Source organism: Microcaecilia unicolor, chromosome 1 (assembly GCF_901765095.1).
Source record: "Microcaecilia unicolor chromosome 1, aMicUni1.1, whole genome shotgun sequence".
NCBI lineage: Eukaryota > Metazoa > Chordata > Amphibia > Gymnophiona > Siphonopidae > Microcaecilia > Microcaecilia unicolor.
Genome location: NC_044031.1, coordinates 447,377,824 through 447,396,121, shown reverse-complemented (window position 1 = coordinate 447,396,121; position 18,298 = coordinate 447,377,824). Strand labels below are relative to the sequence as shown.

The window sequence follows — 18,298 nt, the reverse complement described above, 5'->3', positions numbered from 1 at the left end:
AGCAACATATTCTTTCCTGACTATGACTTTTCTTTTTTTCCTAGTGCCTCCCAAATATTTTCCAAGGAAAAAGTTTTAGGCTTCATTAAAGTTGGTTGAGAAGCTTTTAAACTTATCTGAGATGACTCTTCTTGTGTAAGAAAGTTAGGGGGCAAAACCATCCCCTTCAGCCCTACATCCATCACCTTAAACACTGACCTCCTCATTCAGCCTGCACCACATCTTTGCATTACTTCAACTCTTTCAGTAGCACCAGGGAAGTGGCTCTAACCCCCACACTGACACCTTTAGACTGTGCTTTGCACAGGAATGAGGACTCAGCCCCAAACTGCAGTCCAGACTGATGTGGTTACATCTGTTGCTCTGGACTCAAAAATCTTTTACTGTAAAAGGAGGAGTGGGCAAAATGTTCCCCACTGCTTTTGACATTAGTATCACAGCAGTTTCTACAGACATTCCACCTCTTTACTCAGCTCAGGAAGGGCTGGAACGAACAGACAGATGAAGAAATGTTAGCAGAAATTAGGGCCATAAGCTCAACCAGTATCTCTGGGGATTATGGGAAGGTTTTGAAGGTGAAATGACCAAAAGAGATAGGAGTGGCCTAGTGGTTAGGGTGGTGGACTTTGGTCCTGAGGAACTGACTTCGATTCCCAGCACAGGCAGCTCCTTGTGACTCTGGGCAAGTCACTTAACACTCCATTGCCCCATGTAAGCCACATTGAGCCTGCCATGAGTGGGAAAGCGCGGGGTACAAATGTAACAAAAAAGAAAAATCCCTTAATGTAGCTACAGTTACCTAGACATTGTGGGCCACAGAATGGGGCAGACTGCCCACCCATATCACCATTGCACTCTGCCATCTGTCCCCAGGGGAGGGGGGGGGGGGGGGGAAAACACATACATAAAAAACCTTTATTTAGGAAAAACAAAGTATAGATATTATAGGTAAAAACATATGTGTAGTGGAAAAGTCTGTGTAAGACAGGTGTAGAAGTGTTTATGTACCTAACTAAGGCCCTGTTTACTAAGCTGTGTTATAGGCGCACTAACCTTTTAAACATGCGTTAACCATGTACGTGCCTACAATATCCCTCTAGGCACCTACACGGTTATTGTGCACACTAAGTGTAGGTGCGCCAAAAACACTAAAGGATCCTTTTACTAAGCTGCATAAGCACCTATGCACGCCAATTTGGAGTTACCGCCTGGCTACCATGTGGCTCTTGTGGTAATTACATTTTTGGCACATGTCCTATACGCGCGTCCGAAAAATCATTTTTATATTCTGGCGCACATCTGCTATGCAAACCAAGCAGCATTTGATGCGCATAGGTCATTACTGCCTTGTTAATGCGTAAGACCTTACTGCTAAGTCAATGGCTGGTGGTAAGGTCTCAAACCCAAAATGGATGCACACCAATTTTTATTTTGCTACACATCCATTTTCATCAAAAATTTTAAAATGGATCTGCATGCGCCTAAAACACACGCCTACACTACCACAGGCCATTTCTCAGCGCTCCTTAGTAAAAGGACCCCTAACGCACCTTAGTAAACAGGGCCCTAAACCTGTTATGATAATAGGTATATATGAATAACGTAGAAAAGAAACTGGTACCTTTTGCTCTCCTTGGCTTAGGAGTTATGTATGTACATTCATTATTTAGGATAACAAATCTGTTTGAGCAAGTTTTGAAATGCATGCATATAATTTTGAAATCAAATTGGAATTTGAATTGAAATTGAAATGTCAAAAGATGCATCATAGTTTAAAACATAAGCATTGTATGTTATTGCTTGTAGACTTGATTTATTTGCTGGCAAGATCATAAAACCAAAATAGTTTCTTATTTCGTCTTTTAGGTATTTGAGTTTTGTGATTGTTTTTATAAGGCAAAGTATTCTTCAACCATGGCTATTTCTTTCTTGGAGGTTCTCCACCTTGAGCTATATTGATGGTTAAGCATGTTATAAATGTGCTATTAAATTATTATATCCTTATACTACCATCTACCAAGCTGGAACAAACAGACAGATGAAGAAATGTTAGCAGAAATTAGGAAAGCTAGCAAAGTTGACAACAGTTTAATATGGGTGATTTCAATTACCCCAGAATTGACTGGATAAATGTCACATCATGGAGTGCTAGGGAGGTAAAATTCCTAGACATAATAAATGACTGCTTCTTAGAGCAGCTGATCCTGGAACTCACAAGAGGAGGAGCTATTCTAGATCTAGTCCTTAGTGGAATGCAGGACTTAGCAGTAGCAGTGTTGAGTCTGCTGGGAAACAGTGATTTATAACATGATCAAATTTGACTTAATAACTGGAGTGAAGTCACTAAAGAAATCTACTGCAACAGCATTTAATTTTTGAAAGGGAAACTATGATAAAATGAGGACAATGGTAAAAATAAAAAGCTAAAAGGATCAGCTGTTAAGGTTGTCGTTGTTTAAAAATACCATTCTTGGACGCCCAGACCAGATGTATTCCACATATTAATAAAGGGAGAAGGAAGTAACAAAAGACAACCAGCATGGGTAAATAGGGAGAACTGAAAGAAACTATTAAAGCCAAAAGAAGGAGGTGCACTTGAGACCTGACGTTCCGGTGTTCCCCTTGACAAAGCTGGATAGCGAAACAGGCACCTGTCGGGGCGTCAAGATTCGAAAACACTCCGGAAGGGTTCAGATAAGTGACCACCACAAGCCTGCCATAATTAGCACTGTCATGTTAGTGGATATGTGTGCAAGAAAGATTGAACGTGCTACGATGTGAACAGCAGCATAAAATGCTGAGAACAGCAGTAAATAACCTTATAAAAGAAAAAAAGTTTAAAAGATAAAGAAGTAGTTTTCAACATAGGTTGATAGCACACAAAGGAAGGAAGGAAGGAAGGAAGGGGGTTTTGTCCATCATTAAAAATTGTCACAGAAGGGGCCTCACCTGTTGGTGAGTGAGACGATATAAGAGTACCCAGTGACTATATAAGAGACTTTCCCCTTAAAAAAAACACAAGAGCTGTTTACTCCAGACAGTCCTATCTACCACATAGTTTTGTGCTTATCCTAGAAATAAGCAGTGGGTTTTCCCCAAGTCCATCTTAATAATGGCTTATGGACTTTTCTTTTAGGATACTATCCAAACTTTTTTAAACCCTACTATGCTATCTGCTTTTGCCACAATAAGTTGAATGACAAATATTTTCTCTGATTTGTTTTTAAATTTACTACTCTGTAGCTTCATTGCCTACACCCTAGTCCTAGTATTTTTGGAAAGAGTGTAGAAGTGATTCACGTCTACCCTTTCCACTCCACTCATTATTTTATATACCTCTATCATATCTCCCCTCAGCTGTCTTTTCTCCAAGCTGAAGAGCCCTAGCAGCCTTTACTCATAGAGAAGTCATCCCATCCACTTTATCATTTTTGTCGCCCTTCTCTGTACCTTTTCTAATTCCATTATACCTTTTTTGAGATGCAATGGCCAGAATTACACACAGTATTCGAGGTGCGGTTGCACCATGGAGCAATACAAAAGCATTATAACATCTTCATTTTTGTTTTCCATTCCTTTTCTAATAATATTCTATTTGCTTTCTTAGCTGCTGGTGCACACTGAGCAGAGGGTTTCAACATATCATCAACGATGATACCGAGATCACTTTCCTGGTCGGTGACCCTTAATGTAGAACCTTGCATCACGTAACTAAAATACCATGTGCCTGTATTCCTTATATAGTTTTCTCCAGGAGGAACAATTTTCCTCAGTTCTAGACTTGGCCCAGATTCATTCTTGTCACCTGCATTTTCTCTTTGCCTCTAGAAGTTCTTCTGTAAACCAAAGAGAGAGTTTTTTTGGTAGGCCTCAGTTTTGTTTTCTCAGGAGCTATTCTATCCAGTGTCGTCCTACTTATGTCATCCCAAAATTGAAAGAAATTAAAGAAGAAGGAAGTTAATGATAATTGATCAAATGGTATATTAGACCTGTAAAGCGGTCTTGGGTGGAAGATTTTAGTTTGGATGCATCTGAATTTGATTGGTATACCTTTTGGGTTGAATCCATGCGTCCCACTAAGTCCGCAGCTATATCCCAGTCCTCATATTTTACATTCCACAGAGCCTACTGGACCCCTGCTTGAGTAGCTAGGATTACTAAAAGTGTCAAATTCAAATGTTGGTCTTGTCAGGAGAATGATGGATCCTAAGCGCATATGGTCTTTTTCTGTAAAAATGTTAGAGCATATTGGCGACTTATTTGGGCAAAAATGTGTCTTATTTTTCACTTGCCTGAGTCTACGGCCCTTACTTCTGAAGTTGTGATTTTGCGAGCCTCTTCTCCTAATATCTTTCTTCTAGACTCAGATAAGAAACTGTTCAATATACTGTTAGCTGTCGCTCTGCACTTAATTGTTTCCAATTGGAAAAATAATGTGAATCTCAATTACAATGAATGGTGGAGTTATGTCTGTGTGATAAGAAAATATGAAACAATTCTGGCCCATAAACATCACAGGGTAAAATCTGTCCTAAAGACTTGGGCTCGCTTAGATCTATTTTGTCAAGGAACCTCATAGCACTAATTAACCTTATGTTTTGTGTTATTTGTCTAAAGGTATTGCCATGGACAAATAATGTTGTTTTGATCTCTATCTATGCTTATTTGTCATGAATGGTTGATACTGTTTGATTTCATGTTTGCTTTTGTATGTTATGTTATGAAAAACCTTCAATAAAAATATGGAAAAAAAAGACCAAAATCACTAGCACTAACTTTGCAGAGGGTTCTGTTATTTGCTGGCACTTTTACCATTGTGTGTTCTATCCAATTAAGTATCAAAGTTACCTTAAAATGGTCAGACCAAGGAGCAGGAGACCATGTTGGTATGTGATGAAGAAGTTAGTACAGTCAGTGAATCTATATGCTAGGAAATCAAATTGGTGACCTTTGATATGAGATCGACCACCAGTGAAAAGAGAGATTTGGCAATGATCAAGGAATTCTGTGAAACTCTTTCTGTGGGAATCATTTAATGAGTCTAGATGAAGATTTATATCACCTAGTAACAATATGTTATCCGAGTGAACACAAGTATTAGAAACAAATTCTATAATATCTTTTTTTGCATTATTCCAATTGCCGGGAGGGTGATAAAGTGAAACCAGACAAATATACTTAGACAAAGAATCATCCTAATATTACAAGCAACAATTTCTAATTGTGGAGAAATTAACCCAGGGACAGGTGTAAGCTTGAAGAAGGATTTATAAAGAATTGCTTATCCACCACCCCTTTTCTTGACTCTAGTAAGATGGAATATCTTATAACCAGGATGGCTATAAAGATTTGGACTCTTCAGCTTAGAGAAGAGATGGTTTGGGAAGTATATTAGAGGTCTATAAAATCATGAGTGGAGCAGGGGCATAGTTAGACCTCGGCAGGAGGGGGGTCCAGAGCCTGAGGTGAGGGGGCACAGTTTAGCCCACCTCCCCTAGCCGCCAACCCCCCTGCCACTTTGGACCCCCCCTCCCGCCGCCACCGACCCTCACCCGTCGCCGATGCCGACCCTCCACCGCCGCCGCCAGGTACCTTTGCTGGCGGGGGTTCCCAACCCCTGCCAGCCGGTCTTTTTCAGCGCCGGTCGACTCCAGCGCCTTCACTGTTGATCTGTTTCTGACCTCTGATGTCCTCCGTGCATGTCCTGTATATAGCCCCATGCAGGACGTGCACCCCCTTAGTCATAAATGGAAATTAATATGGTGATATTATTTTGTATTATATTATAATTATATTATTTTTCTGTAGATTTTTTTCCATCATTGGAATTTTCAAGACATGAGAGGTAAACACTATACCTTCAATCAGCACACACTGCAGAGATCTACAGTTCCTGTGTTTATCTTCATTAGAGAGTATTTCTTGGAAGTCCAGTATTCAGAAAGTGGTTTACTAAGGGGCTCTTTTACAAAGGTGCACTAAAAAATGGCCTGTGCTACTTTCAGCGAGTTATTTTCACGCACGCTTAGGCCACCTCTTAGCACATCTGCCAAAAAGCTGAATTTCTATTTTCAGCAATAATGTCTAGATCTAATGCGCTAGGTCTAAAATTAGCACCTGGCCATTTACCATGTGAGCCCTTACCACCTCTTCTTTACTTGTCGGTAAGGGCTCACACGCTAAGCCCGCAGTAATCGGGCAGCGCCGGCAATGTGGCTGCTTTCCAGTTCCTGCCGGGAATGCCCCCCCGTGGTAGTAAATAGAAAATAATTTTCTAGCACATGAAATTGCATTCACTGGCTTCAGAACTACTGCCAGGCCCCTGTGCTAACCCAGCAGTAGGGCTGATTTGGCATGTGCTACCTTCGCTTTGTAAAAGGGCTCCTAAGGGTTTTATTCCATGTTGGCTTATGGTAAAAGTTAATAGTGCACAGGGTCTTAAGAGTGCTTGCAGTTTAAAGATTTTATGAAAATTATTATAATTTTGTGTTAAGTCTGAGCTAAAGAACAGCAGCCTCTTGCCAGATATTAATAATAGAGAGTTTTAGCAAAATACTTTTACCAAATAAAAACTCATTTTATGCCTCATAATAAGTACATAAATAATGCCACACTGGGAAAAGACCAAGGGTCCATTGAGCCCAGCATCCTGTCCACGACAGCGGCCAATCCAGGCCAAGGGCACCTGGCAAGCTTCCCAAACGTACAAACATTCTATACATGTTATTCCTGGAATTGTGGATTTTTCCCCAAGTCCATTTAGTAGTGGTTTATGGACTTGTCCTTTAGGAAACCGTCTAACCCCTTTTTAAACTCTGCCAAGCTAACCACCTTCACCACGTTCTCCGGCAACGAATTCCAGAGTTTAATTATGCGTTGATCATTTGATCATTGCTTCCTCTTGTATCTATCATGTTCTGGCAAACCAAGCATAGGTTTGTTGTACAGACAGTCATTACAAATGATAACGATGATTATCACCTAGCATGGTTGGCTTTATAATGCTGTAAGATTGTTCTAACACAGTAGTCCAATATCACATTGGGACAACACTTAATTATGGGTTATAGCTCTGCCTTTTGAGCAACTAGGTTGCTTTCACCAAGCCCAGCAATCTTGCCAACAAATCCCTGGTTTTTCTTAGCTATTCCACTAGATGGCAGTACAAACCTACCATTTGGTTATGTGAAATCCACTTGGAGCAAAACGGCTTTAATTTGGATGTAACAGAAGGAACTAGCATTTTAATAAATAAGTAAACTGCCAAAACAAAAATGAAGCATGATGCTTATAAGAACAGGGAAATGAACCCATCAGGATAGGCTCATTTTTTAAATACTTGCCAATAGATGAGGCGTCTGCAATTTCATAAACAAAATTAAGTCAATAAATCCCATCTTTTGAAAAAAAAACCTGCCTACTCTTATCAGCACGTCCTTACAGTTTTACTTGAATGGAAAAAAAAAAGATGCACATGATTGCCTTAGTTTGCATCTGGGAATAGAAATCTACAGTAATTATTGTGAAAGCTTTTTTTTTTTCCTGAAGACTTCCCTAACTCTGAGAGCGAGTTTGCCTGATTGTCCTGGAAATGGCCATGCAAAACCATTCTTGAGTTAACAAAACTCAGAGTTGCTCACAGAAGGAGAAGATTGATGATAGGCTTTACTATGTTATATAAAAATCCAAAGGAAGGACGTATCTATTATGCAGTGATTTATAACCACATGGACTGTGTATTTATGTCTGTCTTATGTATTTTTGTAAGTGTCTAAATATACAGTAAATGAATGTATGGCTGTGAAAGTGCTCCTGTAAGTGTGTGTGTGTGTGTGTGTCTTTGTGTGTGTGCGTGAGAGAGGAAGAGAGAGAGAGAGAAGAGAGAAGAGAGAGAGAGAGAGATTATTGGCAATGGGCGGGAGAGAATGAGAAGACTCCTGTTTCCTTTTTTTTCCCATCAGCTCAATCCCAGCTCATTTTCTCTAAGCAATACAACTTCACGGACAGCTATCTGGCTAGTTCTACTTTCCCATCATGGACTCACCAGGTAACATGCTTTTTTTTTTTTTTTTTAAATAACAAAAAAAATCACTTTCTTCTGTAGATGTTTTGTCAGTCAGTACAGCCATGGGAAAATCTTGGAGAATATATTTATATTGCAGGATGTTGTATTTTGAGTGAAGGAAGCATGCTATCAAGTTCAAACCTTTTTCTTATTAGGTGTTCAGGTTTTATTCCATGTTTTTGAAAACAAAGATTTCTTTTGTTTTTGTCCTAACCCCTCCCCCTTCCCATAGTGTATTGATTGATGAATTGATTGCTGTGATTGAGTGATTTGTTTTCAAACATACCATTGCAAATCAAAGCTAAGTGGCCTTGAACATCTGGTCATAAGTGCCAGCTGTGGCTGAGTTTACTGCTAATTTTGTACATGAGGAAAGGGCATGAAACTCAGCAAATTGTAAGAGCCTGAGTCAGTAGTTGTCAGCCTTAAAGCACTTTTGTTTTTCAATGGCAGAGGCCACTACTACTGATTTTGTTAATACCCTTTATCTGCATTTATATAGCTTTCTTCCAGTACTAGAGTCTGTTCTGAATGTACTGTATATGCGAGCGTGAAGAAGTTACAATGTAAAAGATGATTGATTGCATGGCTATAATCTATTCAACAGCCCTATGAGGGCTTGATTTAACAGGATTAGGAGTTTTACAGAGGGCAGTCTTAGTTGTCAGATCTGACAGCTTCAGACTTAGATTCAACTTTCTGCCTTTTAACTTTTCAGACATAAACTTACAAAACGGAGGTTTCTTTGCACATGGAAAACTTACTGTTTTTATATCCAAAGGAAGGAAGGAAGGATTTGAGGCATTCAACAAAGCCACATCTCAGGGCAATCTAAACTTGCGCCAAGGCTAGCCAGACCAATATCAATAGATTAGGAGAAATACCGTTGTTAAACTGCATCCTATATTGTTACTATTATTTACTGCTGATACTAAAATCTCTTTCCCCCCCCCCCTGATTTTGTTTTCAGACTTTGTACCTCAAGCTGTTTAAGGAAGGTCTTATTGGTGTGACTCTGGGAGGGGCAGTACTTGACTGGGCAGTGAAAAAGTGAAGGGCAGCTGGAACGGTGGCTGGAGCCGGACCTAGCCAAAAATTTGCAGCAAGTTGCCGCAGCTGTAGAATGAGGGTAGGGCGGAGAGAAGCTGGAGCCACCCTGAGGCTGAGCTGTTGGAAATTGTGCTACGGCTGCCACCCGGGGCTGGCACTGGCGCTGTCCGTGGTACTGTTGCTGGGGTTAATGCTGCCACCAGCCAACGCGCAGAATGACACCGAGCCCATTGTGCTGGAGGGCAAGTGTCTGGTGGTGTGTGACTCAAACCCATCCTCTGATGGAGCCATTACCTCTTCACTGGGTATCTCAGTGCGCTCTGGTAGTGCCAAAGTGGCCTTTTCTGCCACCAGGAGCACAAACCATGAGCCTTCCGAGATGAGCAACCGCACTATGACCATTTACTTTGACCAGGTAAGTGAAAATGCTTCATGGAGTGCAAAGTTTAATACTGAACTCTAGGACACGACGTATGTATTAATTTTGCTCTACTCTTCAAAGCCGGCACTGTGCTACTAGTCTTCACAGCTCTGGATAAAAAATTCAGATTTGAAATGAATGCAATTTTGATTTTAAAGGGCATCAACCTTTACGTGCTTAGTTCCTTTGCTCAGCTGGGGAAACACAAGTCTAAATAGGAGACAAGTTATCACGTTGGCTAATGTTCTGATTGCCGTCATCCTCATTTCTATGTCTTCGATGGTATTCCGTTGTCCTGAATGTATTTTGTCACTGTGTTGGTATCTTAAGTATTATCTGAGTCATTTAAATTGGAATGGTGGGAAAATAAGCAATGTTGTAAAATACAGGTGTTTATTATTATTATTATTATTATTCATAGTTTTGGTCCATTTGTTGTCACTAAATACTTTTAATGCAGTCATAGGAATAAAACCTACTTTTAGTGAGTCCAAGCTGAGAAATATTCCATATATTCAAACTGTATAATTAAAAAAAAGTATCTGAGGCTAGCTTGCTTGTAGTAATTGTTACAGTTTTGTTTTGTCTAATGATGGAAAATATCTTTTTTTTTGTTACCATAATAACAACTGGTAAATAGTATGGAGTAACAGAGATCCCAGGATTTCAGAGATAATTTCCTGTTATTTCCGACTCTTGAGGAAAAAGATATTGCTTTTTCAGTGTACAAGTTTACTTGTGCCATATATAGCTCAGAAAAGAAATAGATCAAACCAAATAAAGATACAGTCCACTGATAGCTTGGTGATTGGCATTCTGTGCTGCTACATATCTAATAGGCTAAATACAAGCACTTCCAACATATTTCTTAATAATCCTAGACAGTCAGTGATGTTTAATTCTAAGCTTGTGTACCAGCTCTTTCTCTTTTTCCCTAGTTCTAGATAGATTCAAAGTTAACTGAGCAGTATTTTTTCTATATTTATGCTTTAACCGTTGTATTAAAAGTTCATAAAGAAGTCAAAACAAAAATTAGGTACATGGGGGAAATTCAAAGACAATTATGAGTATTGAATGAAATGTACCATCAGCCAGTAACCAAGACTTGGTTACTGGCTGATGGTACATTTCATTCAATACTCATAATTGAAGGTGAGTAAAATGAGCCATCATCCAATACATTTCTTTCAAATATTTTCCTTCAAGCAAAGACTTTTCTGCTAATGAGTCAACAATTTAGCTTCCCCAGGTTTTTCTGGAACCGCTGATCTGCGAAAATTAAAGGTGGATATTAGTTTGCAACAAAAGGGGGAAATTCTCTCAGAATTCCTTAATCTGCCAGGTCCTGGCTGTAGTATCGATGCCCCAAAAAGCTGTTGACTTGAAAAGAGAAATCAGAACCTCCACTTTCTTAGTACATTCAGTTGAAATGAAATCTAACCGGAGGTTGCACTCTAAAGAGCATGTTTACTCAAGGGCGTTAAGCCCTAATACATGCTTAGTGCCCATTAAAATGCTAACTGCAAAGTGAATTAAAGCATGTTGCAGTAACTAACACTTTTGTGCGTGCTAAGTATGTGATATTTACATTTTTGTATTTATTTTCTGGAGGGGGCGTGTCAAGTATAGAGAATGGGTGTGGACACGCTATCCAGCTAACACATTCTGATTACCACACGCTAACTGGTTAGCACATCTATAACGCAGGAGCTCTTAGCAGGGGTGTAGCCAGACTTCGCGGGAGGGGGGTCCAGAGCCCGAGGTGAGGGGGCACATTTTAGCCCCCCCGGTGCCGCCAACCCCCCCCCCCGCAATCTTTGACCTCCCCACCGCCATCACCACCTTTGACCCCCTCCAGCGCCAACCCTTTTGACCCCCTCTTCCTGCTGCCAACCCTCCCCTGCCTCAGGTACCTTTGCTAGCGGGGGTCCCCAACCCCCACCAGCCGAAGTTCTCCGGCACGGCTGCGTTGCTGATCTGCAAGGGCAGGCTTCTGTTTCTGTGAGTCTGATGTCCTGCACATACGTGCAGGACGTCAGACTTACAGAAACAGAAGCCTGCCTTGCAGGTCAGCAACATGGCCGCGCCGAAGAAGAGGACTTCGGCTGGCGGGGGATGGGGACCCCCGCTAGCAAAGGTACCCGAGGTGGGGGAGAGTTGGCGGTGGGAGGGGGGGTCGAAGGGGTTGGCGGCGGGGGGGCCAGGGCCAAATCTACAGGGGCCCATGGCCCCATGTAGCTACACCCCTGGCTCTTAGTGCCCCCTAAATAGAAGGCAGTAAGTGCTCCCCCAACAATTGTTTTTTTTTTTTCAGATTACATACACTAATTCAAACATTAGTGCATGACTTGAAAGAATAATTTCCAGTATTTATTTGCTTCCTAGGCGCACTAGAAATGGGCTTAACGAGCAGTAAAATCCTGCATTAGCATATGCAAAGCTCATTTACTAGCACACTTTAGCAAACATGCTCCTACGTTATATGGAAATGCCATTAGCAGGTAAAACGAGAAACATAATGCTAAAGAAAGAGACATAAAAATATTTTCTCTTCTATTGGTACATAGATTAGTTCAGAAGCAGCAAATTTAAATGCCTTCAACAGCATTTCAAGTCCAACTTTTCATAGTCCAGATAATGGAATAATTCTTACAGCTTTATAGCTCTGTACAATATATTCTCTAATCCCTCTTTGGCTTGTCCATAGTACATGTGATGACTTACTTTTTGCACCCTGAATGATATTTATCTGGTGTGTACAAATGACATTTACACTGAGCATATGAGAGGTGTACGAAGTGGTGAACTTTGAAAAAAAGCCTTAGGGGCCCTTTTACTAAGCTGCGTAGATGCCTATGCGTGCCCAACGCGCGTCAGTTTTGAGTTGCTGCCTGACTATTGCATGGCCCTTACGCTAACTTCATTTTTGACGTGCGTCTGCTACGTGCTCTGGAAAATATTTTTATTTTCTGGTGCATGGGCGGTAATCGGCATTTTATGCACATACACCATTACCGCCCGCATGAGACCTTATCGCTAGGTCAATGGTGGTAAGGTCTCAGACCCAAAATGGATGCGCGGCAATTTTCATTTTGCTGCACATCCATTTTTGACAACATTTTTAAAAAGGCATTTTTTACAGGTGCGCTGAAAAACGCGCATCTACACTACTGCAGGCAATTATTCAGCACGCCTTTGACAAAAGACCCCTTATATTGTAACATGGGGTTCTTTTTTTATGTGACCCATTACATTGTTTTCTACTACAAATCTGCCTCACTGGCTTTCCATAGTGCAGTAGCATTTCACATCTCTAAACTCAAAAGTCTTAGATGCTACAAGATTGATTTTTCATACTGGAACAATATCCACCTTCCAACATTTTTTTTATTATGCACTATTGAAGTAGACAATTTCAATTAGTAAAACAAATTTCTTTAAAGAAGATAAGAGACAAATGGTGGTGTGAGAACGTAGATTTGAAATGTGCTTAGCGTAAGTCATATTTAGTAAATTTGTTATAAGAGGGTAGCATGAAATATCTCACATGTGCTCAATCTAGTCTCCTACTCAGTAGAGAAGTCATATGTACAGAAGTGTTGTAGAGATGTTGGGTATAATCAATTGTATTATTTTCCTATCAGCAGCATAACATCCTTGTCAAATTTGCTTTATAGAGTTTTGCTAGCATGTCATCTGCTATTTACTGAGTGATTTTTCACATGTTATATTCTATGGCTGTCTTATATATCAGAAAAGGTGGATTAGTGGCCATATCATTTTTCATTCACTTTGAATGCCATTAATATTGTCTAGTCCTCCTACATTATACATTCCACCGTCAGATCTAATCTTGTTCTTGTCTAATTGCTGTTGGCATCCTTTGAGCGGCCATATGAAGCCTATATACTTCAATGGGCAAGTGCAATGTTGGTCTTGAGGACTAATGTTACTTTGAATTTTATTGGCATTTTAACAAAACCTGCACTTTTAATTGCAAAGAACTTGGTATTTATTTCAAAAATAAATATGAATAACTTTAGTTATTTATTAACTGCTTTCCCCAAAGCTTAGAATGAGACCTAACATAAAACAAATTAAAATAAACTGATAGGATAAATTATAGGTACAAATGTACCTTAAAGATGAGATTTACAAAACAGCACTACCATGTTACCCATGCTAGCATGCATTAATGTCCACTGTTTACTGCAGGTCTTATATTATGCCATGAGACTTTTTTTTTTTACTTATAACTCATTAAGGGCTCCTTTTACAAAGCTGCAGTAAAAGGGGGCCTGCGGTAGCGTCTGCGCACATTTTTGACGTTCATCGAAGACCCCTTTTAATGCAGCAGGTAAAAGGTTGAGTTTCTTTTTAAAGGAAATTACCCTGCAGTAATCTCAGGGATTGGTGCAGCCACTTCATGGGGGAGCCTTTACCACCACCTATATAGGTGACGGTAAGGGCTCCTGCGCTAGCCCAACGGTAACTAGTCAGCACGGCGCTGCCTGATTACCGCTGGGTAAACCATGGTATTACAAAAATCCAAAATATTTTTGTAGCTTCAGAAATGGGGTGTACTAGGGGTGGGAACTATCACTGGGCTCCTGCAGTATCCCGTCAGTAGTTCCGTATTTGTGTGCTGCAAGCCCAATGGTGCACACCAAGCCCTTTGTAAAAGGGACCCTAATTGCAATAGTGTATGCTATCATGGCAACATAAATTCTTAAATCTAGCATTTAATTTTTTTCATAAATGAAGTTCTGTTAAGCAACAGTAGAAATGAATAACTAGTAGAGAAATAATATGAGCACATTTTTGATGGTACAAGTCCTTTTCAGAACGTCATGCTAACATTTTTCCATTGTTCTAATTTCTCAGTATCTTTCCTGTAAATTACATAGGGAATAACCTAATCTGGTTTTTTTTCCCTTCAGGTATTAGTTAATATTGGCAACCATTTTGATCTTGCCTCCAGTGCATTTGTAGCACCAAGGAAAGGAATTTATAGCTTCAGTTTCCATGTGGTCAAAGTTTATAACAGACAAACTATCCAGGTGCGTAGTGAATCTTAATCTACTTTCCTGGTTGGCCTGCTAGTATTAAGACTAGTATGTAAAAATCTAGGAATAGTATATTGCTGTGGATTAGTAGTTACTCAAATGATCATTGTGTACACCTGCTCTCTATAATAAATGGGGTACAGTACAGCATGAGACAAACTCAGAAAGAAATTTCAATCACGTTGCATGGTGGTGGTGTTTGATTGGTGAGGCAGCAATCAGAAATGTGTACCTACTTATTTTCTGTTAGTTTCTTCAATCAATTGTAAAATTCAGATTTTTTTTTTGCTTGTATCATAGGTAAGTTTAATGCAAAATAACTACCCAGTGATTTCAGCTTTTGCGGGAGACCAAGATGTAACCAGAGAAGCTGCTAGTAACGGGGTCCTCCTACACATGGAAAGAGCGGACAAAGTTCACCTCAGACTGGAAAGGGGTAACCTCATGGGAGGGTGGAAATATTCTACCTTTTCTGGTTTCTTAGTCTTTCCACTGTAAAGGGACAGTGACCATGCATCAGAGCAAGCTTCAAGCACTGAGGAGGATTTAATCATGAATGATGCCATGACGCTGGCAGAACATAATATATCCAACCACCCAGTCAACATGTCACAATAGAAGAACCAATTACCTTCCACCTCAAATATTTACTTTGAATATTGACATCTCCTTGGGAACCTGAGCCTCTGATTAGTTTTAGACGATAGTGGTCTTTAGGATAAATGAAGTTATCGACTTGAGCAATTTGTACCTGTGATTGTAAAGTCAATTTTGGATTTTATTATTGGAATCATTGACTTTTTTTCTGTTTGTTCTGCCACAAGTACTCAAGACTACACAGCTGATGACAAGGATCACAGAAAAATCGTCTTGATTAAGTGTTCTTGCAATGCTTTCCTTTGTGTTTGTATAGCCTTAAGAAACGAATGGCTTCAGTCCTCAGTAATGTATATATATATACACACACACACACACACATATATATATATATATACATACATACATATATATTTTTGGGGAACAATGGACATTACTGTGTCAAGAAGTGCTTTATCCAGAGAAGCAAGTTTTGCACGATTGGAATAACCTACTTTGTGTTGTTGGTGTTTTTCCTCGACTTTTTTTGCCCTTTGTTCTTACATTCCTTTTATGGGGGGCTGAAAATGTAAACTAAAGTGAACAATAAGACAAAACATATACCTGTAGAGCAAAGTAAAATTTACTGATGAGCAGCTTGTTTTTTTTTTTTTTTCTTCAAAGTGATCTTCATACCGCACTTAGAGCCATCTTTTTCATTTATTTTACAATATGGACCCTTTTAATAGACTTTGAAATTTCTGACCAACCCAGTAGCTCTTGGAAGGAAAGTGGAAACTAGGAATCTGGGATTACCATAAATGCATTTTTCTTTGCATTGCTGAGCGTATTAATAGTTTGATATTTATTTGACAACAAGTTGTTCACAAATGCTTTGAGTATACATTGTGGAAACCCTAATTGACGAGAGACCAAACTTCTTTACCCCTTCAAACTTAAAAGAAAATCCTCACAGTACTTTACATGTCATGGCTTGTGTTGCGATATACCCTCGTTATTATCCTTAATAGCTATTGAGAAATGTCTGACAGGAAGCTACCAACCAGGTCTGAATGTGTTTGAGCTGCTTTTAAATGATCTATTTTGACTTTTGTGGATTCTGCAAACCTACCAAGTAAAAGTCCTCTTAAAAGATGTATTGAAAAAGTACTTCCAAATTTTTTAAATACTAGATCATAGGATTAATTTGAATGCATTCTTTGTCATCGCCATGCATTAAAACACCCTTCTTCCTTCTATCTATATAAACACAAAGCAGAAGTAGCCCCTATGAATTGAGGCACGAGTGCATTTTCATCCTAGTCTATTCCCATAGCAGAATTCACTATGGGAAAATGTTCTTGAAATAGCAGCAAATACAGAGTCGGGAAAAATTGATTAGATGTCATTTTTTCCCCTCTGATAATCACTCCAAAAGTACAGACTAGATTGTAAAAGTTATGTCACAAAGGAAGAAGGCTAAGGAGAAATTTTAAGAATGTAGACTCTAGGGTTACAGTACCCTATGTTTGACTTCCTTATCCAAAGACTAGACATTATGTGAGCATTCTAATTTAGGGCTAGGTATACTAAGCGGCACTATGTGCGCATTAGCGTTTTTAACGTGCGTAAATGGTTTACGTGCGTTAAATGCTAACGCACCCATAGAAATGTATAGGCCTGTTAGCATTTAACACGCCTTAAATTTACAGGCATGTTAAAAACGCTAATGCACCTTAGTAAACATACCCCTTAGTGATTAAAAAAAAAGCCCATGATACTCTTGGCATTTATTGTGTGGATTCTTTATTTTCTTACCCCCACCTTTTACACAGCCGCACAGTAATGCCGACAAGTCCATTCACATAACTGCACTGGCAGCCGCTATGGAGGTTAATTATATTCCTGCATCAAAGAGTTGATAATCCATGTTTGAGCTCAGGGAGAGCACGTGAGTTTCTCAAGGATTTTCAGTGGGTAATGGAACAGGATATCAAACGAAGACATTTCAGAGTTTGGGACCTAGATTCATTGCTACTAAAGAGCGTAGCTATCAAAGTGGGCTACTGTTAAGGCATGTTATTTTACCACTAACTTGTGTTATTTTAGCACACATCCTATTTTATGCAGTGAGACCTAGGGGGTCTTTTACAAAGCGACGGTAAGCCCAGCGCGGGCTCACTGCTCACTAAAATGGAAGTACCGCTGGGCTACCACAGTAGCCCGGTGGTAGTTCCTACGTCCAGAGTGCACCATTTCCAGTGCTACAAAAATATTTTTCTTTTTGTAGCGCCAGTGTTAACCCTTGGTAATCGAGCAGTGTCACGCGCCGCCCGGTTACCGCTGGGTTAGTGCAGGAGCCCTTACCGCCATCTCAGTGAGTGGTGGTAAGTGCTCCCCACCAAATGGGTGCTTAGCTAGTGTTTCACTTGCCGCATGGTCATTTCTTATATGCCTTTTACCTGCTGTGATAAAAGGGGACCTTGGCGCACATCACAAACATATGCTGACGCCAGCTCAGGCCCCCTTTTGCTGCAGCTTCATAAAAGGACCCCCTAGTTACTAATAACTGTGGTTAACAGTAAGATAGCAGGCCCAATAATCAGCCAGAGGCGGTCAGCATTTGAGCTGCTGGAGTTATCCCCAGAAATTCAATACCGGGCCTGTTCAGGCTTTGGCATTGAGGGGCCATTTTACTAAGGTATGTAGGTGCTTATGTGCATCTAACATGCATCAATTTGGAACTACTGCCTGGCTACGCCCGGGTGGTAATTCCATTTTTTACGCGCGTCCGATACACGCGGCAGAAAATACTTTTTATCTTCTACTGCGTGGTGCTAATCGGGCGGTAATTGGCAGTATACGTGTGCTGATGACTACCGCCTGGTTAACGCATGAGACTTTACCACTAAGTCAATGGGTGTCGATAAAGTCTCAGGCCCAAAATGGACCGAACCAATTTTTATTTTGATGCACGTTCATTTTTGGCCAAAAAAAGGGGCCTTTTTGCAGGTGCACTGAAAAATAGACCTGCACATGTCCAAACACATGCCTACATTAGTGCAGGCCATTTTTCGGCACACCTTAGTAAAAGGACCCCTGAATTACTGGGTATATGGA

General features: G+C 40.1%; 1 protein-coding gene across 1 annotated transcript; it reads left to right on the top strand.

Moving 5' to 3' along the window:
• Nucleotides 1-7,972: 7,972 nt before the first annotated feature.
• Nucleotides 7,973-16,164, top strand: CBLN2 (cerebellin 2 precursor). Its single transcript, XM_030190114.1, has 4 exons — nt 7,973-8,047; nt 9,036-9,530; nt 14,477-14,596; nt 14,903-16,164. The coding sequence occupies exons 2-4, from the start codon at nt 9,189-9,191 to the stop codon at nt 15,098-15,100; spliced, it is 660 nt and encodes a 219-aa protein (XP_030045974.1). The 5' UTR covers nt 7,973-8,047; nt 9,036-9,188; the 3' UTR covers nt 15,101-16,164.
• The last annotated feature ends 2,134 nt before the right edge of the window (nt 16,165-18,298 follow it).

Bases quoted from the DNA above. Each gene is read 5' to 3' on its own strand.
- CBLN2 (XM_030190114.1), top strand. From the start codon at position 9,189: ATGAGGGTAGGGCGGAGAGAAGCTGGAGCCACCCTGAGGCTGAGCTGT. The intron at 9,531-14,476 runs GTAAGTGAAAAT...TTTTCCCTTCAG, and splicing joins TGACCATTTACTTTGACCAG to GTATTAGTTAATATTGGCAA. The intron at 14,597-14,902 runs GTGCGTAGTGAA...CTTGTATCATAG, and splicing joins ATAACAGACAAACTATCCAG to GTAAGTTTAATGCAAAATAA.